At 35.6% G+C, this 19398-nt stretch overlaps 3 protein-coding genes across 6 annotated transcripts; 1 reads left to right on the forward strand and 2 right to left on the reverse strand.

Moving 5' to 3' along the window:
* Positions 1-1290: 1290 nt before the first annotated feature.
* LOC135684769 (uncharacterized) lies at positions 1291-3708 on the reverse strand. Its single transcript, XM_065200422.2, has one exon. It carries the CDS (start codon positions 3486-3488, stop codon positions 1326-1328), a length of 2163 nt encoding a protein of 720 aa, XP_065056494.2. The 5' UTR covers positions 3489-3708; the 3' UTR covers positions 1291-1325.
* Positions 3709-6071: 2363 nt separating this feature from the next.
* LOC148957272 (adenosine deaminase 2-like) lies at positions 6072-13895 on the reverse strand. Its single transcript, XM_089115593.1, has 5 exons — positions 13381-13895; positions 10325-10658; positions 8721-9309; positions 7835-8037; positions 6072-6991 (listed from the first exon to the last, which is right to left on the reverse strand). Exons 1-5 carry the CDS (start codon positions 13754-13756, stop codon positions 6883-6885), a joined length of 1611 nt encoding a protein of 536 aa, XP_088971719.1. The 5' UTR covers positions 13757-13895; the 3' UTR covers positions 6072-6882.
* A 49-nt stretch (positions 13896-13944) lies between these two features.
* LOC148957273 (GDP-fucose protein O-fucosyltransferase 4-like) lies at positions 13945-19321 on the forward strand. Of its 4 annotated transcripts, none has more exons than XM_089115595.1 (6): positions 13945-14084; positions 14421-14476; positions 15615-15692; positions 15912-16239; positions 17029-17151; positions 18169-19321. In XM_089115595.1, the coding sequence occupies exons 2-6, from the start codon at positions 14425-14427 to the stop codon at positions 19016-19018; spliced, it is 1431 nt and encodes a 476-aa protein (XP_088971721.1). In that variant the 5' UTR covers positions 13945-14084; positions 14421-14424; the 3' UTR covers positions 19019-19321. The 4 variants fall into 4 exon arrangements, with proteins under 4 accessions (XP_088971721.1, XP_088971720.1, XP_088971722.1 ...); XM_089115594.1 differs by lacking the exon at positions 13945-14084 and adding an exon at positions 14132-14174; XM_089115596.1 differs by lacking the exon at positions 13945-14084 and adding an exon at positions 14171-14234.
* Positions 19322-19398: the final 77 nt, after the last annotated feature.

Raw genomic sequence — 19398 nt, forward strand, 5'->3', positions numbered from 1 at the left:
TTCGGCTTTGTTTATTAAGACCTTATTCTTTATTTCATCTACATTTGGGCCAATTTCCTGTCGAACTTGTCCAGTCGGCTTGGTTTCTTCACTCAGCAAAGCATCTTTAAATAAAGAAAATAGTTTTTAAGATAAAAAAGAATCAAAATAATTTGCTCTCTTTTTATGAATTGAAATTCAAGCAATTCCCCAAAGCATACAGTGACATTAAACATCAACCTCATAGGTACCTGAGGTCTGCACTTTATGACCATGTTTTTTAGTTTCAGGCAACATATTCATCTTCGTACTTTCGCTGGCGCCAGTGGATTTCAAAGAGTGAGATGACATAGAAGCAACATTTGATTTTTCCTCTTTAGTTTTTCCTTCTGACTGTTTGCCTATGCCTTTTGCTCCAATGTAACCCATGGATCCTGCGTCAAAATCGAGAGTTGTCTCGTAACCGCCTGCACCCAACTTGATTCTATCCTCTTCTTCTTCACCTGGAACTTCAAATGCCCTGAAGTCGAACACAAATCGGACTAAACTAATTTCCTTGGAGGCGGCCCGGAGTTGCCTGGTTGTTACTTGTTTTTCATTGATGTGCTCTTTGACTACGTGCTGAAGACGGTCGATCGCACGTTGTACCTTAGCAGCAGCGCTGGCCAAGTCAGCCAGTGTTATTTCCCTCATGGCGTAGATTTGATCTTTAGCAGCCTCCAAATGAAATATTATTTCGGTGCTCTCACGTAGCCATATTGGGTCTATCGTCTTGGGGGTACTATTGATGGAATTTTCTGAAAGATCCCTTCTTCTTCTTTCTCTTCTCTCGGCTGAAAGGGATAAAGTTAATATATACATCATTCTTAGCATAACGGCGACATAAGGATTGTTATGAGTTAAAGGCCGTTAAAAGCCCTTGTCTCTCGTGCCCAGTGTTTACATGAGACGGTCTTAATTGTATCGATTATAATTATATCTTTATAATAGAATGACATCAATATCTTACGATAAGAGAGAATTTAGGCTAGTTATGGTTAGGCATCAGTAATGTTCAGTTGTGAGAATATTGAGAATGCCCCTTTCTTGAGAAATTGTGTTAATGATAATTGTTTTCATCCCTGTTTTTATCGAGATTTATCCTAGTTCACTTTTTACTTTCCTTTAATCGAAAAATCATAAAAATTGTTTTTAAGAAATGAAATTTTGAGGTTAAAAAACTGAGTGGAGCGACACATCCAGTGTATTTATTTACTGCGGCTATTGCGGCTACAACATTGTAGCATGTATATACCATTTGCTAAGCAAAAATATTTTTTTAACATTTCAAAACGTTGAATGAATTCTCAGCCTTTCCTTCTATCTAGAAGCATAAAATTGAGCTTACCTTTCTTCTTGCCATCTGCCACCATTTTTTCAAATTCTTCTTCGTAGTCTTGCACCTCCCTCTTCTGTCCATTACTTGAAACATCGTCAAAGTCGTCATCAGGAGCAAATTCATTCATGCCATCAACAGATTCATCTCCTTCATATTCATCATCATCTTGATCCCAAGCTGGTTTTGGTATTTTGCTTTTGTCAAAGTTTTCGTCATACTCAGGCCTAAGATCTCCTGTATCATCTGAATCATCAATCATAGGGTCATAATCCAAGTAGCTATCCTCTTCTCTAGATGTTTCTGTCTCGTCTCTATTATTTTCATCCTCTCCTTCTCCATCTTGTTTATACGGGTCTGAGGATTTTCTCTCTCTGTCGAGGTCTTCCAAAGCCTGCTCTGCATCATCCATTTCCTTTTTATCATCTTCAACCTCTTCATCTTGGTCATACCGTATTTTTTTGTTAGTTTGCTCAATGTCTTCACTGTTGGCTTTATCATAATCATAATCTTCACCATCATTTTTGTAGAAATCATTTTCCTGAAAACGACTTTCCTTTTTGTGATCATTAGCATCTTCATTGTCTTTGTAGTTCTTACCATGATCATGTTTGTTATGATGTCGATCGCCATCTCCTGTTTCGTTACCATCATGATCATGATTACTACCAGCATGACCATCATCATCTTCACTTTGATCTTCATCATCGCCCATTTCATCCTCTTCGTACTCTTTATCTTTTCCTTTTGCATTATTTGGATAGAAGTGTTTGCTCTTCTTACCACCTTTTCTGTTATCCTTCTTGTGACGATAGGCTGCATTTAAGGTACCTCTTCCTCCATATTGGTCTGAATTATCGAAATCTCTATTGTCATCATAGGGATCTTTGTCATCATCTTCATCTTCTTTGCTATCTTCATAAAGTTCTTCACCATCACCACCATCCCAGTTTTTCATTCCACCATCCTTGAAATCATTGCCATCGTCTATATTCCTGTTTTTCTTTCCATTCTTATTCCAATCTTTTCTGTCATTGGATTCATAGAATCCTTCGTCATCCTCTTCTTCGTTGTCGTATTTCATGTTGAATCCAACATCATCTTCACTTTCTTCGCTATCTTCATCAAGATCTTCACCATCACCATCATCCCGGTTTTCCATTTCACCAACTTTGAAATCATTGCCATCGTCTATATTCCTGTTTTTCTTTCCATTCTTATTCCAATCTTTTCTGTCATTGGGTTCATACAATCCTTCGTCATCCTCTTCTTCGTTGTCGTATTTCATGTTGAATCCAGCATCATCTTCACTTTCTTCGCTATCTTCATCAAGATCTTCACCATCACCATCATCCCGGTTTTCCATTTCACCAACTTTGAAATCATTGTCAGCATCTATATCTCTATTTTTCTTTCCATTCTTATTCCAATCTTTTCTGTCATTGGATTCATACAATCCTTCGTCATCCTCTTCTTCGTTGTCGTATTTCATGTTGAATCCAGCATCATCTTCACTTTCTTCGCTATCTTCATCAAGATCTTCACCATCACCATCATCCCGGTTTTCCATTTTACCATCTTTGAAATCATTGCCATTGTCTATATCCCTGTTTTTCTTTCCATTCTTATTCCAATCTTTTCTGTCATTGGGTTCATACAATCCTTCGTCATCCTCTTCTTCGTTGTCGTATTTCATGTTGAATCCAGGATCATCTTCACTTTCTTCGCTATCTTCGTCAAGATTTTCACCATCACCACCATCCCAGTTTTTCATCCTACCATCCTTAAAATCATTGTCAGCACCTATATCTCTATTTTTCTTTCCATTCTTATTCCAATCTTGTCTGCCATTGGATTCATACATTTCCTCATCATCCTCTTTTTCGTTGTTATATTTCATGTTGAATCCATCATCAGATTTGGTGTAGGTGTCCTGATCAAGGTCTTTTATGAAGTCATGTTCCCTCCGGTTTTTTGAATTATTCCTGGCCTTCTTTCTCACTTTACTTTTGCTATGTTTTCTCTTCTCTCCAGAAGCCCAGCGTTTCATTCTTACTTCAGACGTATTTTTCTCATGGTCTTTACTTTCTTCAATGAATTTGCGAGAGTTGGTATATTCGCTTTTTTCTTCCATTTGATCTCCATTCTTCTCTGCATCTACAATGTTGCAAAATTTTATACCAATATATAGATTTGGTTTTGGTATACGCAAAAGCTTAGAAAATAAGAAGTTTATTTTTCCGGGGAAAGTTTATCAAAAGTATAGTGCTGTGAAAAGAACAAGAGTGGGCCTCATAAAATTTCCCAAAAAGCAACTATATGCAGTAGAAAAGCTGGACATACCTGAAGACAAAGTTTCATTTTCTGTTTTGTTGTTGGCATCAAGTTTTCCCTTGGCATCGTTCTCCTGATCACGGGCTTTACTTGAAGTTCCAAAAACAAAGTCAAAAATCGAGTAACTGTTGTCCTTCTGTTTATTTTCTTTAATTGCGTTTTGCAGTTTAAGCTGCTGACATTTCAACTTCAAAAGCTGCATTGGTGATATCATTTTCTTTCTGAAGATAAGAGCCTTTTTACCATTTTTGAGTAAGCTATGGATTCTCTGCTGTTCTATGTCATCTTTTTCAAGTTGCTCACTTGGCTTTGGTACCTTCAGTGCTTCAATCTTCTGAAGAATATTGTCACCCGTTGTAACCATGTCTCTCATTTCAGAGGAGTCCCTCCAAGCTTTCTCATTGTTCAGCCCTTCAATGCCAGAATAGAAAAAGCAGCGTAAGAAAATTGTTCCTACGTGAATCAAGTAGAAGTTATACCATAATCGAATTACAAAGCAAGTCGATGTAAATCATCTAGAAGAAAGCAAAGCAGATGTAGATCATCTAGAAGAAAATTATGTTATGATACCTTTGATAGTGTGAATTTGTCCACTTTCAGCTTTATTTTGTCCCAACAAAGCACGTCTCAGGTCCTTAAGATAAAAGAAATGTTATTAACAATAATTAACTTCATTCACCAACAAAATGTGGAAATGTTATTAACTTTGAATAAAGACACTAGCCTAAAAATCTGATGATAACAAATTACTGATTTGATTCTCACAAACATTAAAATTTAGGTCCAATTCTAAAAAGCTCCAATGTTAGTAGAAGTTAGCTAACTAGATGCCAGAAAAACGTAACAATGTTTTCATACTTGAAAGCAAATGAAATAGACAAAAAGATACTCGTTCGTCGCTATCGTTCGTCGCACGCTTCTTGTCACTTATAAACTGAAATCCAGATCCCTAAAGTACTTTCTATTTATCTCTTCTTTTGTCTTGGAGGTGGTAATTAGAAGGATATGAAAATTACACGAATGTTAAATTTACCTTTGCTGGAACGTGAATTCCAAACTGCATCAAACTCATGATGCTACCTGCAACAAGCAAGTAAAACGAAAGCACTGACACCAGCATGCCGCAAATTGTTGCAAAACAACTTACGAATATTTTCAAATGAAACTATTTCACCTGGTTAACCGTTCGTTACGATAACGATCACTTTCCAACACTTGTCGAATTTGCGAAGCAATCCTTCAAGCGAACTTAAGAAAAGTTGTCCGCAAGCACTGATGTGGAGACATATATACGAAATGTATTAATTTGACGTCACGATGAAACCTCGAATGAAAATCCGCAACTCAAAAAGAGATTTCTGCTGTTGATTAGCTTGATATAATAGGCCTTCAGATATGGTAGGCATGAATATTTCCATTAGGCAAGTCAAGAAAAACTCAAGCAAACAGTTATCTGGTAGCGACCAAAAACAGCTAACGATCAAGAACAACTTACTTTGATTTTTTCAGCGATTTAAATACTGGGAAGCAAGAAAATCAAGTGGCTTCTTTTCAAATCTTCCGCAATCTACCAATATTTTAGTAAATTTATCTATTTATTTTAATATCTCAAACACTGGGTTTAAGCATAGATGAAATTCATAAATTTTATGCTGACACTCCAAACAGTTGCAACTAAATTAACAATCTTTAAAAATGTTCGAAATTCGACAGAGTGTAAGGAAAACATGGAAATTGAAAAGTTAGTACCAGTCGGCAACCTAGAGCCAATTCTCGACGTTTTCTCGGTCATAAACCCGCCGCAGAGCCTATTAGTGAGTTTCCAATTCAGGACGCGGGAAGAGAAGACGCTCTGCTTGAGTCGTCTTGGTGCTTAGGACAACTCAAATTTCCGACCTTTACGCTGCGTGCTTGACGCAGATTTGAGCCAAAGTGACTCTCACTCACCCTCTCGCATGCCATCCAGATTAAAGTATTTATATCTAAAGTATTTATAATATGGAAGTTCAACATGAAGATTTCCTTGTCTATTTGCCTCTTGAAAATCAAAGAACTCGTCTTCATCGATCTTGCCGTCATAGTGCACGAGAACTAAGATTTCCTCTTCAATTTTCTACATATAATGTCAATTTTGGCTCCAATTTTGAGTCGTCTTCGTCATTCGTAAATTAAATGCGCCTCAACCCAACCTTCACGACCCGTCTTCACTTGAGTCGTATTGAATCAGAGCACGGTAGACTGCCGGAACATAGTGCCTTTAAATCATTAACATTACTGGCAGATCTTCCTATATTTCTATGAATGACATTATCGTGTTAAATTTAAGACCTAAGGTATCGTTGTTCAAGAAACTCAACAAAAATGCACAAAACGCTTTCAAATATTCATAAATGCATAATAACAGACTCAGATAATTACACATGTAAAAAATGTATCTTTTAGATTATCACAGCACAATTACTAACATAATCACAAATCTAAAATTGAACTACTAAAAATCACACTATTCTATAAATTATACAATAAAAACTTTGACAAAATTAATAAATCTCTCATATTTTAATCTCTCTCGCAACATATTTGTTCAACAAAATAAAGCTTTGTTTTGTAACTATACCTAAATATATCTGATGTTATTTGACAAAGAAAAGTCTTTATAGTTATAAAAATAACGACAACTGGAATTTTTCTTGTACTGGATTTTTTACTTGGAAACTTTGATAAACATTTTTATTTATGGAAAGAGGTTTGGCCTGCCAATTTTTCGTTAGAACTTGCCTAAAGACGTTGGTGTTCTCCACAGTACATATGTTGAACAAAAATGTTGATTTTTTTAAGCTAAAGAAACGAATCAATGTAAATTTTCAATATTGCTGTCATTTACTACTTAAATAATAATTACAGGTTATCTTGTAAATAGTTAAAAGGTATAAAAATCATGAAAATTACCAACATGTAGTCAACATTTTCATACTTATCATTATCATTATCATCGCTTATCATTAGCAAAAAAATCATTATCGTTAATTAAAACAAGGTTTGATGAAATATAAATCTTCCACCATGTCAATGAAAATCACCAAAATAAATTCAATTTGCGGAATAGAGATTGGTTTCAAAATGACTCTGTTTCAACAACTGATTGTGTGATTCTATGGATTGATTCTATCGAGTGATTCCATGATTCCACGCCTTTAAGTAGGAAACGAGAAGTCGCTGATAACAGTGCTAATGAACTCGTCCCACTTTCTGGTCCACATGGCACGCAGTTTTGCTTTTCTGCTTTTTTCTAATGAACAGTACCTGAGAAAAATTGTTTAAGTGTTACAGGCAGGTTCATAAAGGATGTCTTGAATTAGCAAAAGATAGCAGAACTTTGATACATTTGACGAAATGTTTGAGCGCTTGGGATAACGAGCAATCACTTGACCAGCAATGTGATCTTGCTACTTGACTGAATTGGATTTTCAAAAGAAGAAAACCTGGACAAAAAATTCCGCTCACATGCATATACATGGAATTGGGCAAAACCGTTTTTACAGATTAACATACAAGGAAATTCAAAATTAAACTCAATACCCATATTGGAAAAAAATTGAAAATATCAGCAAAAAAATCACGATATATCAAAACAAGAAGGCTTAGCAATGATGTAAAGTATGGTAAAAATGCACTTATAAGAAACTGCAGGCCAGGTTTTTGAAAGTTATGGACCAAAAGATGCTTTAGATAACATACAGACTGATAAACTCAGGTCCTTGAATAACGTCTCAAATAGGAGAGGATAAAGTTCTAGCTCCATGTTATACTCGTTGTATTAGACAAAACAACAATATATTGTCTCTTATACATTGGAAAAACTGCCATACCCCCCCCCCACTTTTTTGCAAAGCAAGCAGTTTTAAAGCTGCAGTAAGAGGGGAAAAAGCTTTGCCCCCCCCCCCACTTTCAAACTTGTGGCGTAGGCCCTGCGCTGTTATCATAATATGAACAAAAAAGGTGAAAGAAATGTCTATTCACAAACAGCATCTTATAATAAAATAACCTTTGATCTAAAGGCAATTTCTAACAGTCTTGAAAAACATGGTAAACCTATAGCAATGTGTCTCTCTTGTTTCTCAAGATAAAGAAATAGATTTTACTTACATAATTGAGTTGAGTGCTAACTGCTTAAGTACCCTGATATCAGTGTCGTAGCGAGTCATAGCCATGAAAACGTGGTAGTAGTCATATGATAAGCCAGTTGCCCCCCAGATTGGGGGGTCATCTGAATTAACTGTCATTGGGAAATTCTGGTCGAGGAAAACAGTTGCTGGGTGACTGCGCATATCAGTAACAAGGCCAAGCACCTAGAAGAAGGAGATAATTTAAACTGGTTTGATTGTCAAAAATATGGAAAATTTAAAATCAGTATCCTAATTACTGCTAGTTGAACAGGCCTAAGGCCAGAAGTGGGCTGGTGATGGGGTGGGGGTCAGGCTAAGCACCCAGAATTGGAGAATTGCTGGGTCATATATTATGCTACAGAGATAAGAAAAATCGCTTTTCAGTATGCCAAGAATCTTTTCAGGTATAGTTTTAGCTTATTTAAGTTTTTCGATTCTCTCGAAACTAAAAATTGTTTACTTTAAAAAGAATAATAATTCAAACAGACATAGTACTAATTCTCTGAGAACTAGAAGATAGAACAAAAAGCCATGCAAAAAGCTAATTAACTGTGATTACGACATTGGTGATTAATTTCATATTTTATACAGCAGGGGCAGATACTTCTTGGGGTCAAATATTGGGGGGGGGGAGCCTATTGTTTTGATAAGATGATGTCACATTTCACCCATTGTTAGTATTTGGGGGGCCCCTAGGTGTCCACCACTGTTATACAGACAACTGAGTGCAAGCTTTGTACGCTTTCCAGAATTTACCTTCTTATATTTCTATGTATTGCAGATCTGGTATGCCTCTAAACCAGACCCAATCAAAACGTTCAACCAAATGGTCATGCCTTGTTGAATCTCAACCAAACAAAACACACCTGATTTGATATGGGGCAAACTTCAACTGCAACAGACTTTGACTTTGCTTGGTCCATAAGAACCTTATGTTTTGATAATGCAAAGCCATGTCCAATTCTTCTAGTGTTTAACAACAATGCGTCAACAATGTTATAATCAACACTTTGTCCTTCCCAGCTTGTTTCACCTGCATGAAAATAGTATGGAAGAGATTCACCAGCAGCAGCTGGTATTAACAGTTCATTTAGATAGTATAGTAAAGGGTTCCCTCTGTCCTCTTGTCCAACCAGATCAAATCCTGCCATTAGGTCTGGATATTTCTTGTGCATATACATAGCTTTCTGCACAGCTTGGCCTATGACTTTCCTTTCCAAGAATCTTGTTTGTGTGTAAATGATTTTGGTCCCAAAAAAGTCATTGGGGTTTTTAGCAACAAAAGCGTCTGTCACGTTTTTATAAAGATTCAGCACATACTCAGGATCACTGTATATTTTGCCATTCCCATCGTGAAGTGGAAATAGCAATGCTCGAAGCTCTGCATACTGAATGTTATCTTCCACAAGTTCTTCTAGGCCTTTTTCGTAGTACCAAGAAAATGCATTTTTGAACCTTTATGACAAAAATGTTTGGAATGAAAATACATTGTCAAAGCATACATGTTGAGCTTTATCCCTGGAATAGACATAAAAATTCAGATCCCAGTTCAACTAATGAGTATAATCTCATACCAAAAGTCGAATTTTAACCACTCAAATAATATTCAAAAACATTGAATTCCCATTACTGTTTGAAAAGATTTTCACTGGCATCTGAAACACAACTGATGTCCATATTGTGTCTATCAACTCGCACATATGCATAAGTTGAATTTTTGCTAATTCTTAATGCATTCTAAATGAAACTATTGGTATAAAAAGAAGGTTCATATCAATTTATAGCATTTTGACAACAATTGACAAGTAGACACATCATAATTGTCCTCTTAATAGTGATCTCAATTGGTATAAATTTTTTATTTATTTTCTGTCTCATAAATGGAGAATTTTAGGGTGGACATTGCCTATCTTCAAGGAATGGTTTGATGACCCAAGTTGATAAATTTGAAGAATCTGGATTTAGGTTTTAGGCCAAATCAGGATATGGATAGCTGCATGAAATCTCCCAATTCAAATTCTCCCAATACTTGAAACATTTCAGTAATCAAATCATCAGTTCATAATTCTGAATATGCTGAAGTTTAACCTCCACCCTGTCCTTTTTTTCAAAAATTGGTTGTGAAGCATTTTGCTTCATGCTGGGCCATGGTTTTGGTTAAAGGCAACAGTTTGCAGTCAATTGGTGGTCGACCCCCTGGACATGGGAGCAGAAAGGACATGGGAGCAATAACAATATTTTTGAAAGTAAAATTGTTTACAAAGTGAGCATCTAACTGGCAAATTGGCTGGGGTTGACAGCCAACAAGGCTTACTCCCAGATACCCTGCTATAAAAAAAACATAAAAATGACTCAACAAACAGAATTGTATAGCCTATTACAATTCAAACACAAACTAAGTTCAGGATGTAGCTTATCCATTACCCTAAAATAAGCATTCTAAGCATAACAGATGAAAGAAAATACATACTCCAGAAGACCAGAAAGAATATAAAATACACTCTGAAATTTAACCCAACGTGCATTTTGTGTTGGGTATAACTTTGATGGGTCACCATTTGTCATTGTGAGGTTTGTAAACAATTCTTCATCAAATTTCTTTGGATCTCCAGACTTCTTTCTTGCCATTGGGGTTGATATCCATTCGCAAGTTGCAGTGGAGTTTGGCTGCTTAAATGATACCTTGAATTGAGTTAACTTTGTTGCCATGTTGTAACACATATAACAACTATCTAAAGTAGTAATGTTTGAAATCAACCATTTGAAGTCAGCCACCGTCATGTCATGTAGATGCAGATCTGCCCCTAGAAACAGAATCTGCATATGAGAACTCAAAATTAGTAAAAAAGGTCCGATAATAGTGGAGAATAGGATGTTGAGAATGGGATGTTGGAGAATAAATAGTTCTATTATAGACTGCTAGACATAGATATTTTGCTGAGTTATGGCTCTTTGTACAGCAACCTTGGGTTATGGCCCTATTGGAAAATAATGTCAAAAACTACACACTGATAATGGCAATTTTTTTTTACATAAAAATGCTTAGCAGCAAGCCTTATGAATAAAAGACAAGTAAACTTGAAGAACTACTTCAGAATTATAAAACAGACAAATGTTTTATTTTGTCATGTTTTGATTGTAGAACAACCATAACAATAGCCCTATCAGGTGGGGGGGGGGGCGTTCCTCGTTTTAAAAACGGTGATTCTATGACTAATTTTTGACAAATATAATGTGAAGATAAAAAATTGGCTGAACAGAGAATCCAGGTTGCATTCCATGTTAACTGTACGCCGAAGGTCCACCAGGGCATTTGTTTAGGTATGCCAAAAATATAAAAAGCAGTTGAGTTAGTAAAACTGTAAACATTATTGGGCCAGACAAAGAAAACTGATTATTAGAGAAAAATGTGGTGTATGAGTCTTTATTTTACGTTAATTATGTACATGGCTTCATGTTTAGAATGTCAACTAACGAAAATTTTAAGTACGCGAAAAATTTTTTATTGGTTTGCACGCCGAACGCCCAAAAAAACCTGGCCGTACGCCGAAGATCTTCAGGCCTAAGTTGTAAAATCATCTTTAAAACCTTGAACTTTTTCAGGTGAGCAAGTGCCATGCTTTCAATGAAGAGGCATCATGCCTAATAACAGCACCTCCTTGTGGAGAATCACTCATATGAAACCATACATGCTGGTAGGGCAGGGCCTAAAATAAGAAATTTTTACAGATCCACACTTTTTATAAAAATTTGGCGTGGTACTTTGCTGGGATTGGCATCATGGGGGTGGCAAATATAGAAACTGCCATCATACTGCAAATAACATGTCCTAATTGGGCCAATTCTTTAAATGAATGAAGTATAAGTAGCAAAAGCTGATTCTTTACAATATATGGATTGGGTTAATAAGAAAATTAGCTACATATAGCAATGTCTTAATATGTGAGCAAAATGTTATTGAAAGGAAACTCTTTTACATGGTTTGTTTGGATCTCTGTTTTATTTCCTTTCACCTTCAAAAACTCCCTTCAATTAGCCTTGCTTGTTAGACTTCGGTGTTTTTTGGTTTTTGGGAGCCATATCTTTGCAGCTTTTCTCGGAACTCAAAATTTGCGAGATCAAGCATATTCATTGCAATATTTATCTATTTGTTAAGTTTTTGTGGAGCTATGCTGCTTTCCCCACCTGCCTCTATCTTGTTGTAGGTGGGAATCTGCCTCTCTGCATCGACAGGATTAGGGTTTGCTGCAAGAATCCGAGTCATTGTCTCGTCTGGTAGAATTCCTCTGAGATCAAGTCTCAGATCTCTGCGATCTTAGTCATTTATTTCTCAAAATTTAATGCATGATTGAATAAAATAAAGGGAACCCTGCTCGAGAAAGAGGCTAATGCATGCTCTGAATATCAAAAGTGGCCAGAGTTGCAATTTGGCCTTTTTGACAACCCAGTGTACTCATTCTTCATAAACAAAAAGGCAATTTAGATTCATGGTTTGATGGCCAAATTTCTCCATTTTGGCAGTTTCTCAATACCCCTTGGCTACCACAAATTGATTTGGCTGAAGAAGCAAAATTTGGCTGAATCCTGGCTGCATGTTTCAAAAAACAACAAAAATGCAAAGGAAACAAAAAATTTTTGCACAGATAATATTCAAAACTTTTTAAAATAATTTCAAAATTGCAAATGATGAAGGATGAAACAAAGTAAAAGATAACAGACAGTTTTTGATAAAAGCAAGTGAAAACTTTTGTAACCCACAAAGCAAATTTTGATTACGATATCACTCCCAATAATTAGCAAAAATTTAGCTCTTTTGTATACTTCGTTTAGCTGGCTGCATTTGGCTGCCAACCACAAAATATGTGGCTGCCAACCATTCAAAACAACTGACAATATCCTGAAGCTACCACCGAGAGGCCCATCATCGTTCAGCTGCTGTAGCCTTGGGAGGAGTCTTTCCAATGCTTCTCCAATTTAGAACACATTAGTTGAATTGCTTTATAGCTTTTTCTTAAATCTACTGAAAGATATCACATAAACCCCAAAATACATTACGGGCAGGAGATCATAATGTCGGTCTTGGTCTTTAGGCTCAATGTCTTTTTTGAAGCAAATCATAAAAGCAAACTAAATTGAGATGATGTCTTGAAATCAAAGCTGTATACAGAGTCCATCTTACTTCAAAATAGCACACGACAATATCATAAAGCGCAATTGATTTTTCTCCGCATGTACTGAAGCCTTGAGTTCTGAAGTTTCTTAATTCTTTTTCATTGTCCATTGCCTATTGCTTGTCGCAATTTTCTTATAAAAAATGAATGCAATACATAATGCTGGGATTGTGCATTCACTTCCAATTGAAAAAATGTTCCCATTTCTTTCTTAGGCGTTTCGATTTGGTATTCTATGCTGCACTTTTAAGAACATGCATTATTTACAAATCCACACTTTCTATAATTACAGTTCCACAATTTTAATTTACAACTCCACAAAGTGGCCCTGTGGTAGGGTTTTGGTCAGACATACCTTTCGGCATTTTTTTGATAATCTGGAACACCTTACTCTGAACTATTTTGGTCTTCGTTGTAATGAAACTTTCTGCTCCGATAAATTTTCCACTCGTAAATGCAGCATCAAGCTCTTTGCGTTTCCATGCCATTAATATATCGTTAGCTTTTTTCTCCTTGTCTGTTAATATGATCTGTTGGCCGGTCCTTTGCGCTGCGTCCTCTGCAATCAGTTTTTGTCTTTCTGCAAGGTAATCACCAACTTTTGAAATGGGCCTGTTGGTATTGCAGTTCAAAGGTACCATCGAAGCTAATGTAATACCAAGCAACAGCAAGAAAGAAACTGCCGATATTTTCTCCATTTTATTGCCGGGTGGAAAGCAGTTTCTTACCATAGTTTCTTACAGTTTCTTAACCAGCTTTAACTACCAGTGTGAAGTCCATGTAGCTTGCGCCGGAGATATCCCATCGTTTCTCTATTGTTCATTGGCTGGCGTATATCCGGCGAGAGCTTTCCCAGGAATTCCCCCTGGTTTAACTGTCAACACCACAGGATGCTTTCGATTTTAAAGAAAATTGAGTTGAATGCCCTCTTTCTGGTGTTCCAGAATGAGGCTTGACAATAATTTTCCATAATAATTTCTGAGGTACCAGCAGCGTCATGCAAGATGCCATGGCTACCTACTGCTTACAAAAGAATGCCAACTGCAATGACTTGACCTGGTTTGTATTTACTTGTTTTTATTTTTTTTGAAAGAATAAGTCTTTCACAGTTATCTTGGTTTGCATGCAATTTTCAGATCTCAGTTTAACGTGCGTATAGTTTATCACTGATCTTTTTACATTTTCCGTTTAAATATTTACACTTTGCCGGTAAGTGCGGCAAATTCCATTGTTTAGTTTTTTAGAAGTACTAAGTTATTTTAGAAATGGAAGCTTTGTGATAAAGATATATGTGATTTTAAGCACCTTGATTTGTATACGTATACTTAACCATTTTTGCCATTGTCTGATCGATTATACTTAAAAATAAATTTATTTCACGTTTCTTCTTCACAGAGCTATGAGGTCCAGTTCATATGATGCATTTTTCAAAGCAGTAGTTGCATGCACAGGTAATAATTGCTTATTGTACACTCCCCTCACAAAATACCGCAATACCTCCTTCATAATAATTGCTGCACATTTTGTCAATCTTTGAACCCTACCAAACATTTTAATGCATGATCATGGTGGAACAGGCGTAATTTGTAGCATATTTGGGCAATAGATTCTTGAAAATCTTTCTGCTGCCGTACAAATTGTTTGTAGAAATAAAGACCCTGCTTCAAGGAGAAAAATTGATATCAAATGAGAGGCAAGTAGCTATTCAATATTTATGGAAAAGATTAATTTAGAAAGAGAATGCTTTACTAACATAAAAACAAAAAAGTGCTTGTGTAAAAAAATTAATGTTAGAGGAGAGACAACTTGTCTGTTTCATTTTAAGGTGTTTAAATTTGAGGACACTAAAAGATATAAAACTCAAAGCAGAAGCAAGGTTTTTCAGCTCAAAATCCTCCAAGACAAAGTATAACAAATGTCTCACACAAATACAACATGAAAAATGAATGGAGTAAGAGGAAACCCTTTTTACAAAGATTTATTTCCAAACTTTGCCGCAATCAGAATCAAGTCCAGTTTTACCATCATTAAAATTGCTTGGCTTCATTTGAAAAAGTTTCAAACCATGATCCAGAAGGTTGTCCAAAATCCAGAGAATCATTGATTGAAAGAATTCTCCAGGCCTGAGCAAAATTCCACAAGAATACATTGCCCAAATATTTACATCCATTCCAAGGAGGCTTATTGCGGTGCCTGTCAAATTATTGAAATTTGAAGCTGATTAAAGACGTTTTGTTACTGTTTTTTAAACAAGTGCTCTGAATAGATTGACGTTTTGATTGGTGGTTATTTTTGTTCTGACCCATTTGCCCCTTAAAAACAAACATATTTTGCATAACAATAGTTTTTGATAATTCATGCACCATTCCCCTTTTTGTGGTGGTGCAATACTTTTGTAAAGGGAGTGTTTGATTATATCAATTTGTTCATTTGAAGCCAAATTGATAAGAATTTCACTTCAAGGTAGCGATTTCCTTAATTATGGATATTCAGTGGTTTATAAACTACATGCATAGCATTCATTATGATAAATATGTATTATGTTATTTTCATTACAACACTTATTTTATCATATTCTCTTTTTTCCAGTTATTTTGACTTCTTATGTGTTTGGAGAGACTGATTTTTGCCATAAGAAAAGTAAAGATAACAAAGGATGCATATCAGGTAAACAAAGTTAAAGTTATTTTGCTCTGAATTTGAGATACTGTAGAGTTCTGAATCAGGGGGCTATAATAATCAGAAATTGGGCGAGAAGGAGTCAAGTGACGATATGATGCCTTTTTTACTTTATGAAGAGGTTTTTATGAATCATTGGGATTTTTTCTTAAGAATTCAGTTTTAATTGATTTTCCTTTATAGTTCTATCTTTTTTATCTCTGTTAGAGGGTGCAGTCCCCTTGTCGCTGCAACATAAATCAAATGTTGAGCAAACAGAGAATGAAATTCCGATCATACTTTGGTGGTATCAAGAGCCATACCCACATGATGATAGTCAAGAGAAACACGAACTGCACTGCTCAGCTGGCAAATGCTTTTCAACAAATAAGAGGATTTTAAGAGATGACCCAAAAGTCAGTGCATTTGTTTTCTATGGGACATCATTTTTGGCAAATGATTTACCCTTGCCAAGGAACCCTGGTCACATGTGGGCTTTGATACACGAAGAGTCACCAAAAAATAACTGGATATTTTCACATAAAGATGGCATTGAGTAAATATACGCTAGATTTTTCAAAAATACATTTTTTTAGATTTTGAACTGATAAGAATATTGAGAAAATGCATTTAAAGGTTTAGAATAGGAAATGGTATAGTCTTATTTAAGTTTTATCTAGTATTGAAGTCTCTTATCTGGGTTATTCCTAAAAGGCTTGTTATACTTTGTTTTAGTTTTTGGCATTTTCATGAATTTTCATATGATTTTTCGAACTTGAAAGAATTAGTTATATATGAAAATTAAAACTATTCATTTGCTGTAAAAATGATCTTTGTTTTGTCACATCATGCACATGGATTTTGGAAAGGACAAAATGCAGCATTCTGGTATAGAAACAATAAAGGGGTGCTTTATCATTAAATGTTTTTGCTTGAGAAAAATAAGCTGTGGAACAGATACTTAAGAAATGTGAATGGCATTAGTGGTGCATATGAGGGTAAAGGGTTAAGTAAACGATAGTGTTGAATAAAATTGCATCAGAGGCTTCGGGTGGCAATGCTTGAAACTCCCTTAAAATGATTTCTTTTTTATCTTATAAACGTTTTACCAAGAACGATTGTTTTAATAATCAAGAACGATTGTTAAATTCGAGCATGTCAGTGTAGAAGCTGCTGAAGTTTCATTTGCGTTTCATAAATCGTAAGTCCGATTGACCAATTTCGAGGCTTGTGTTTTTATAAAATTGTTCTTATAAAAAGGGTGTATGTCATGAACCTGGTCGTCAAATTAGACATTTTTGTCACATTTGAAACTTTACTTATGTTATTATTTCATTTCTTACAGAATTTTCAATTACACGGCTACTTTTGGGAGAGAATCAAATTATCCTTTAACAACACAATTTATTGTTGACGCAAATGACTGGGTAACTTCGAAATATTTTGTATCAACTGAAGAGAAGAACAGGTATGCTCAAGTTGCTTGTTGCGATTCATTAGTTGCTTTATAGTGCCGGTTGCAGGTCACATTTTGACAACGGCATTTTATAAATTAATTGGTTGCCGAATATTATGTCTAATTATTTTATGGTAGGCTTCTCTAACGTCAAAATACTAAATCATTAAACAATTTTCAATTTTGATAGATATTTTTAATTTGATTGTTTTTTTGGATAAATAACTCATCATAGTTGAGAATCATTTGCTACGTAAAATGTTCCTCACTATGTCTTTGGAACATAAATGTAGGCTTCTGTGGGCTTTCTAGTCGTCGAATTTTGTGTTAATTTAAAGATGATATAAGGTGTAACGTCCAAAAAATGTATTTAACTATACGGTGTCACACGTACAAAGTGACAATGAAATGGATAAAGAGAGATTTAAATTGGTAATCTTTTTCCACTTACTTTTTTATAAGAACAATTTTATAAGAACAATTTTATAAGAACACGAGCCTCAAAACTGGTCAAAAGTTAAGAACAAATTAAGAACAAGCTGAGGCTGGGCTTCTGCAAAATGTAATTTTGAACAACGTTTTTTCTCAAAATTGAGGGTTTTTAGCGATGTGTGGGTTCTTTTCGGTGAATATTCAAATTTGTCAGCAAATTAAGGCTATCTCACTCACTTTGTTGGCAAATGAGGCCTGAACACCTCCTTAAAGCGAAAAAGCTAGCAATAGCACTGCTTACACCATCACCCCCTTAATTTAAGAACAATTTAAGAAAAATCCAGCCTCAGATTTTCAGTAAAAATTAAGAACAGTCAGCCTGAACTTAAATTTACTGGTTCTTATAAAAAAGAATGTATCAATTAACTATTGACGGGCTCATACCATATTGTAATAGTTTGTGACGATGACCACCCCACCATCCCCACTTTCCTGTCATGTTCCCTCGATTTGCCAGCGCTCGGGTTCAAAGGTTTGTCAAGGTTACGCTGTCAATCGTGCTTCTTACACTGCTGCTTGATCATTTGTTTCTTCCAGGTTGAGGGTAAACTCAAAGTTGGCTCCAGTGGTTTATTTACAAAGGGATTGCAATCCACCTTCAGACAGAGACCGTTACGTAAAGGAGCTCATGAGATTTATTGATATTGATTCGTATGGACCTTGTCTGAACAACAGAAAGATGCCTTCAGACATCGATGGATTCCACAAACTTGATGACGAAGAATATTATCAATTTCTTTCACGATACAAATTTCACCTGGCATTTGAGAACGCAATCTGCAAAGACTACATGACAGAAAAGCTATTCAGACCCCTAGAAGTGGGTGCTGTGCCTGTGTATATGGGGTCAAGCCATGCAAGAGAATTCATGCCCAACGACCATTCGGCAATCTTTGTTTCTGATTTTGAGAGTCCCAAACAATTAGCGATGTACTTGTTAGAGCTAGACAAGGATGATAGCATGTATAATGAATATTTGAGGCATCGCGAGAAGGGAATAGAAAATGAACGACTAAGGAAATATTTGAATACTCGGAAATGGAGGATCCATAGTCCTGCCGACAAAGTTAATTTTATTCACAGAATGTTTGCAGGCCTAGAATGTGATCTGTGCAATATTATAGTAAAAAGGAAAAAAGTGCAAACAGAGTACAAAGATGGCAAGTCGAAGAGGCAAGCACCAATTTTTAGTGGAAAACAAAGTCAGATGGGATGCCCGGAGCCAATCGAATCTATCAAATCGCATCGGGTTGTAAACAAAAGTGTTTGCTATTGGGAAGGCTTTCATGAAGCCAAAGCCCTTAAAGCAATGCTTCTTGCTAACGAGTCGGACTCTGGGAACTATGTGAAGAAGTATTTAAAGAGAAGAACTGATAAATACCCTTAAGAATTAGAGTATCTTATTACAAATCGAAATTAACGCCAATTACATATAGCAAAGTTTATCATATCAATATCATTTTTGTAGAATAAATAACCAACATATGTTTAAGTATTTTTGCAGAAAAGTAATTTAAAGGATTGATTAAGATGTGTTTAAATCAAATTGTCAGTAAGGTGTTTAGGTGTGTATGTTGAATTATCAATAGGATGTTCAATTACTTCGTTAGAAATATATATAGTAAGGTAATTGATATTAAATGACACCTTATACTACCAAAATGTTAGTAAATAGTTTTTCCTCAGTTTATCGATAGTTTTTGTGAAGGAAATCTGTCCAATGGGTCATTTTAAAGCGTTTTTGCTAACAATACGAAGGATAAAATC

This window comes from Rhopilema esculentum, unplaced genomic scaffold (assembly GCF_057945365.1).
Source record: "Rhopilema esculentum isolate cy_ngs unplaced genomic scaffold, ASM5794536v1 HiC_scaffold_34, whole genome shotgun sequence".
NCBI lineage: Eukaryota > Metazoa > Cnidaria > Scyphozoa > Rhizostomeae > Rhizostomatidae > Rhopilema > Rhopilema esculentum.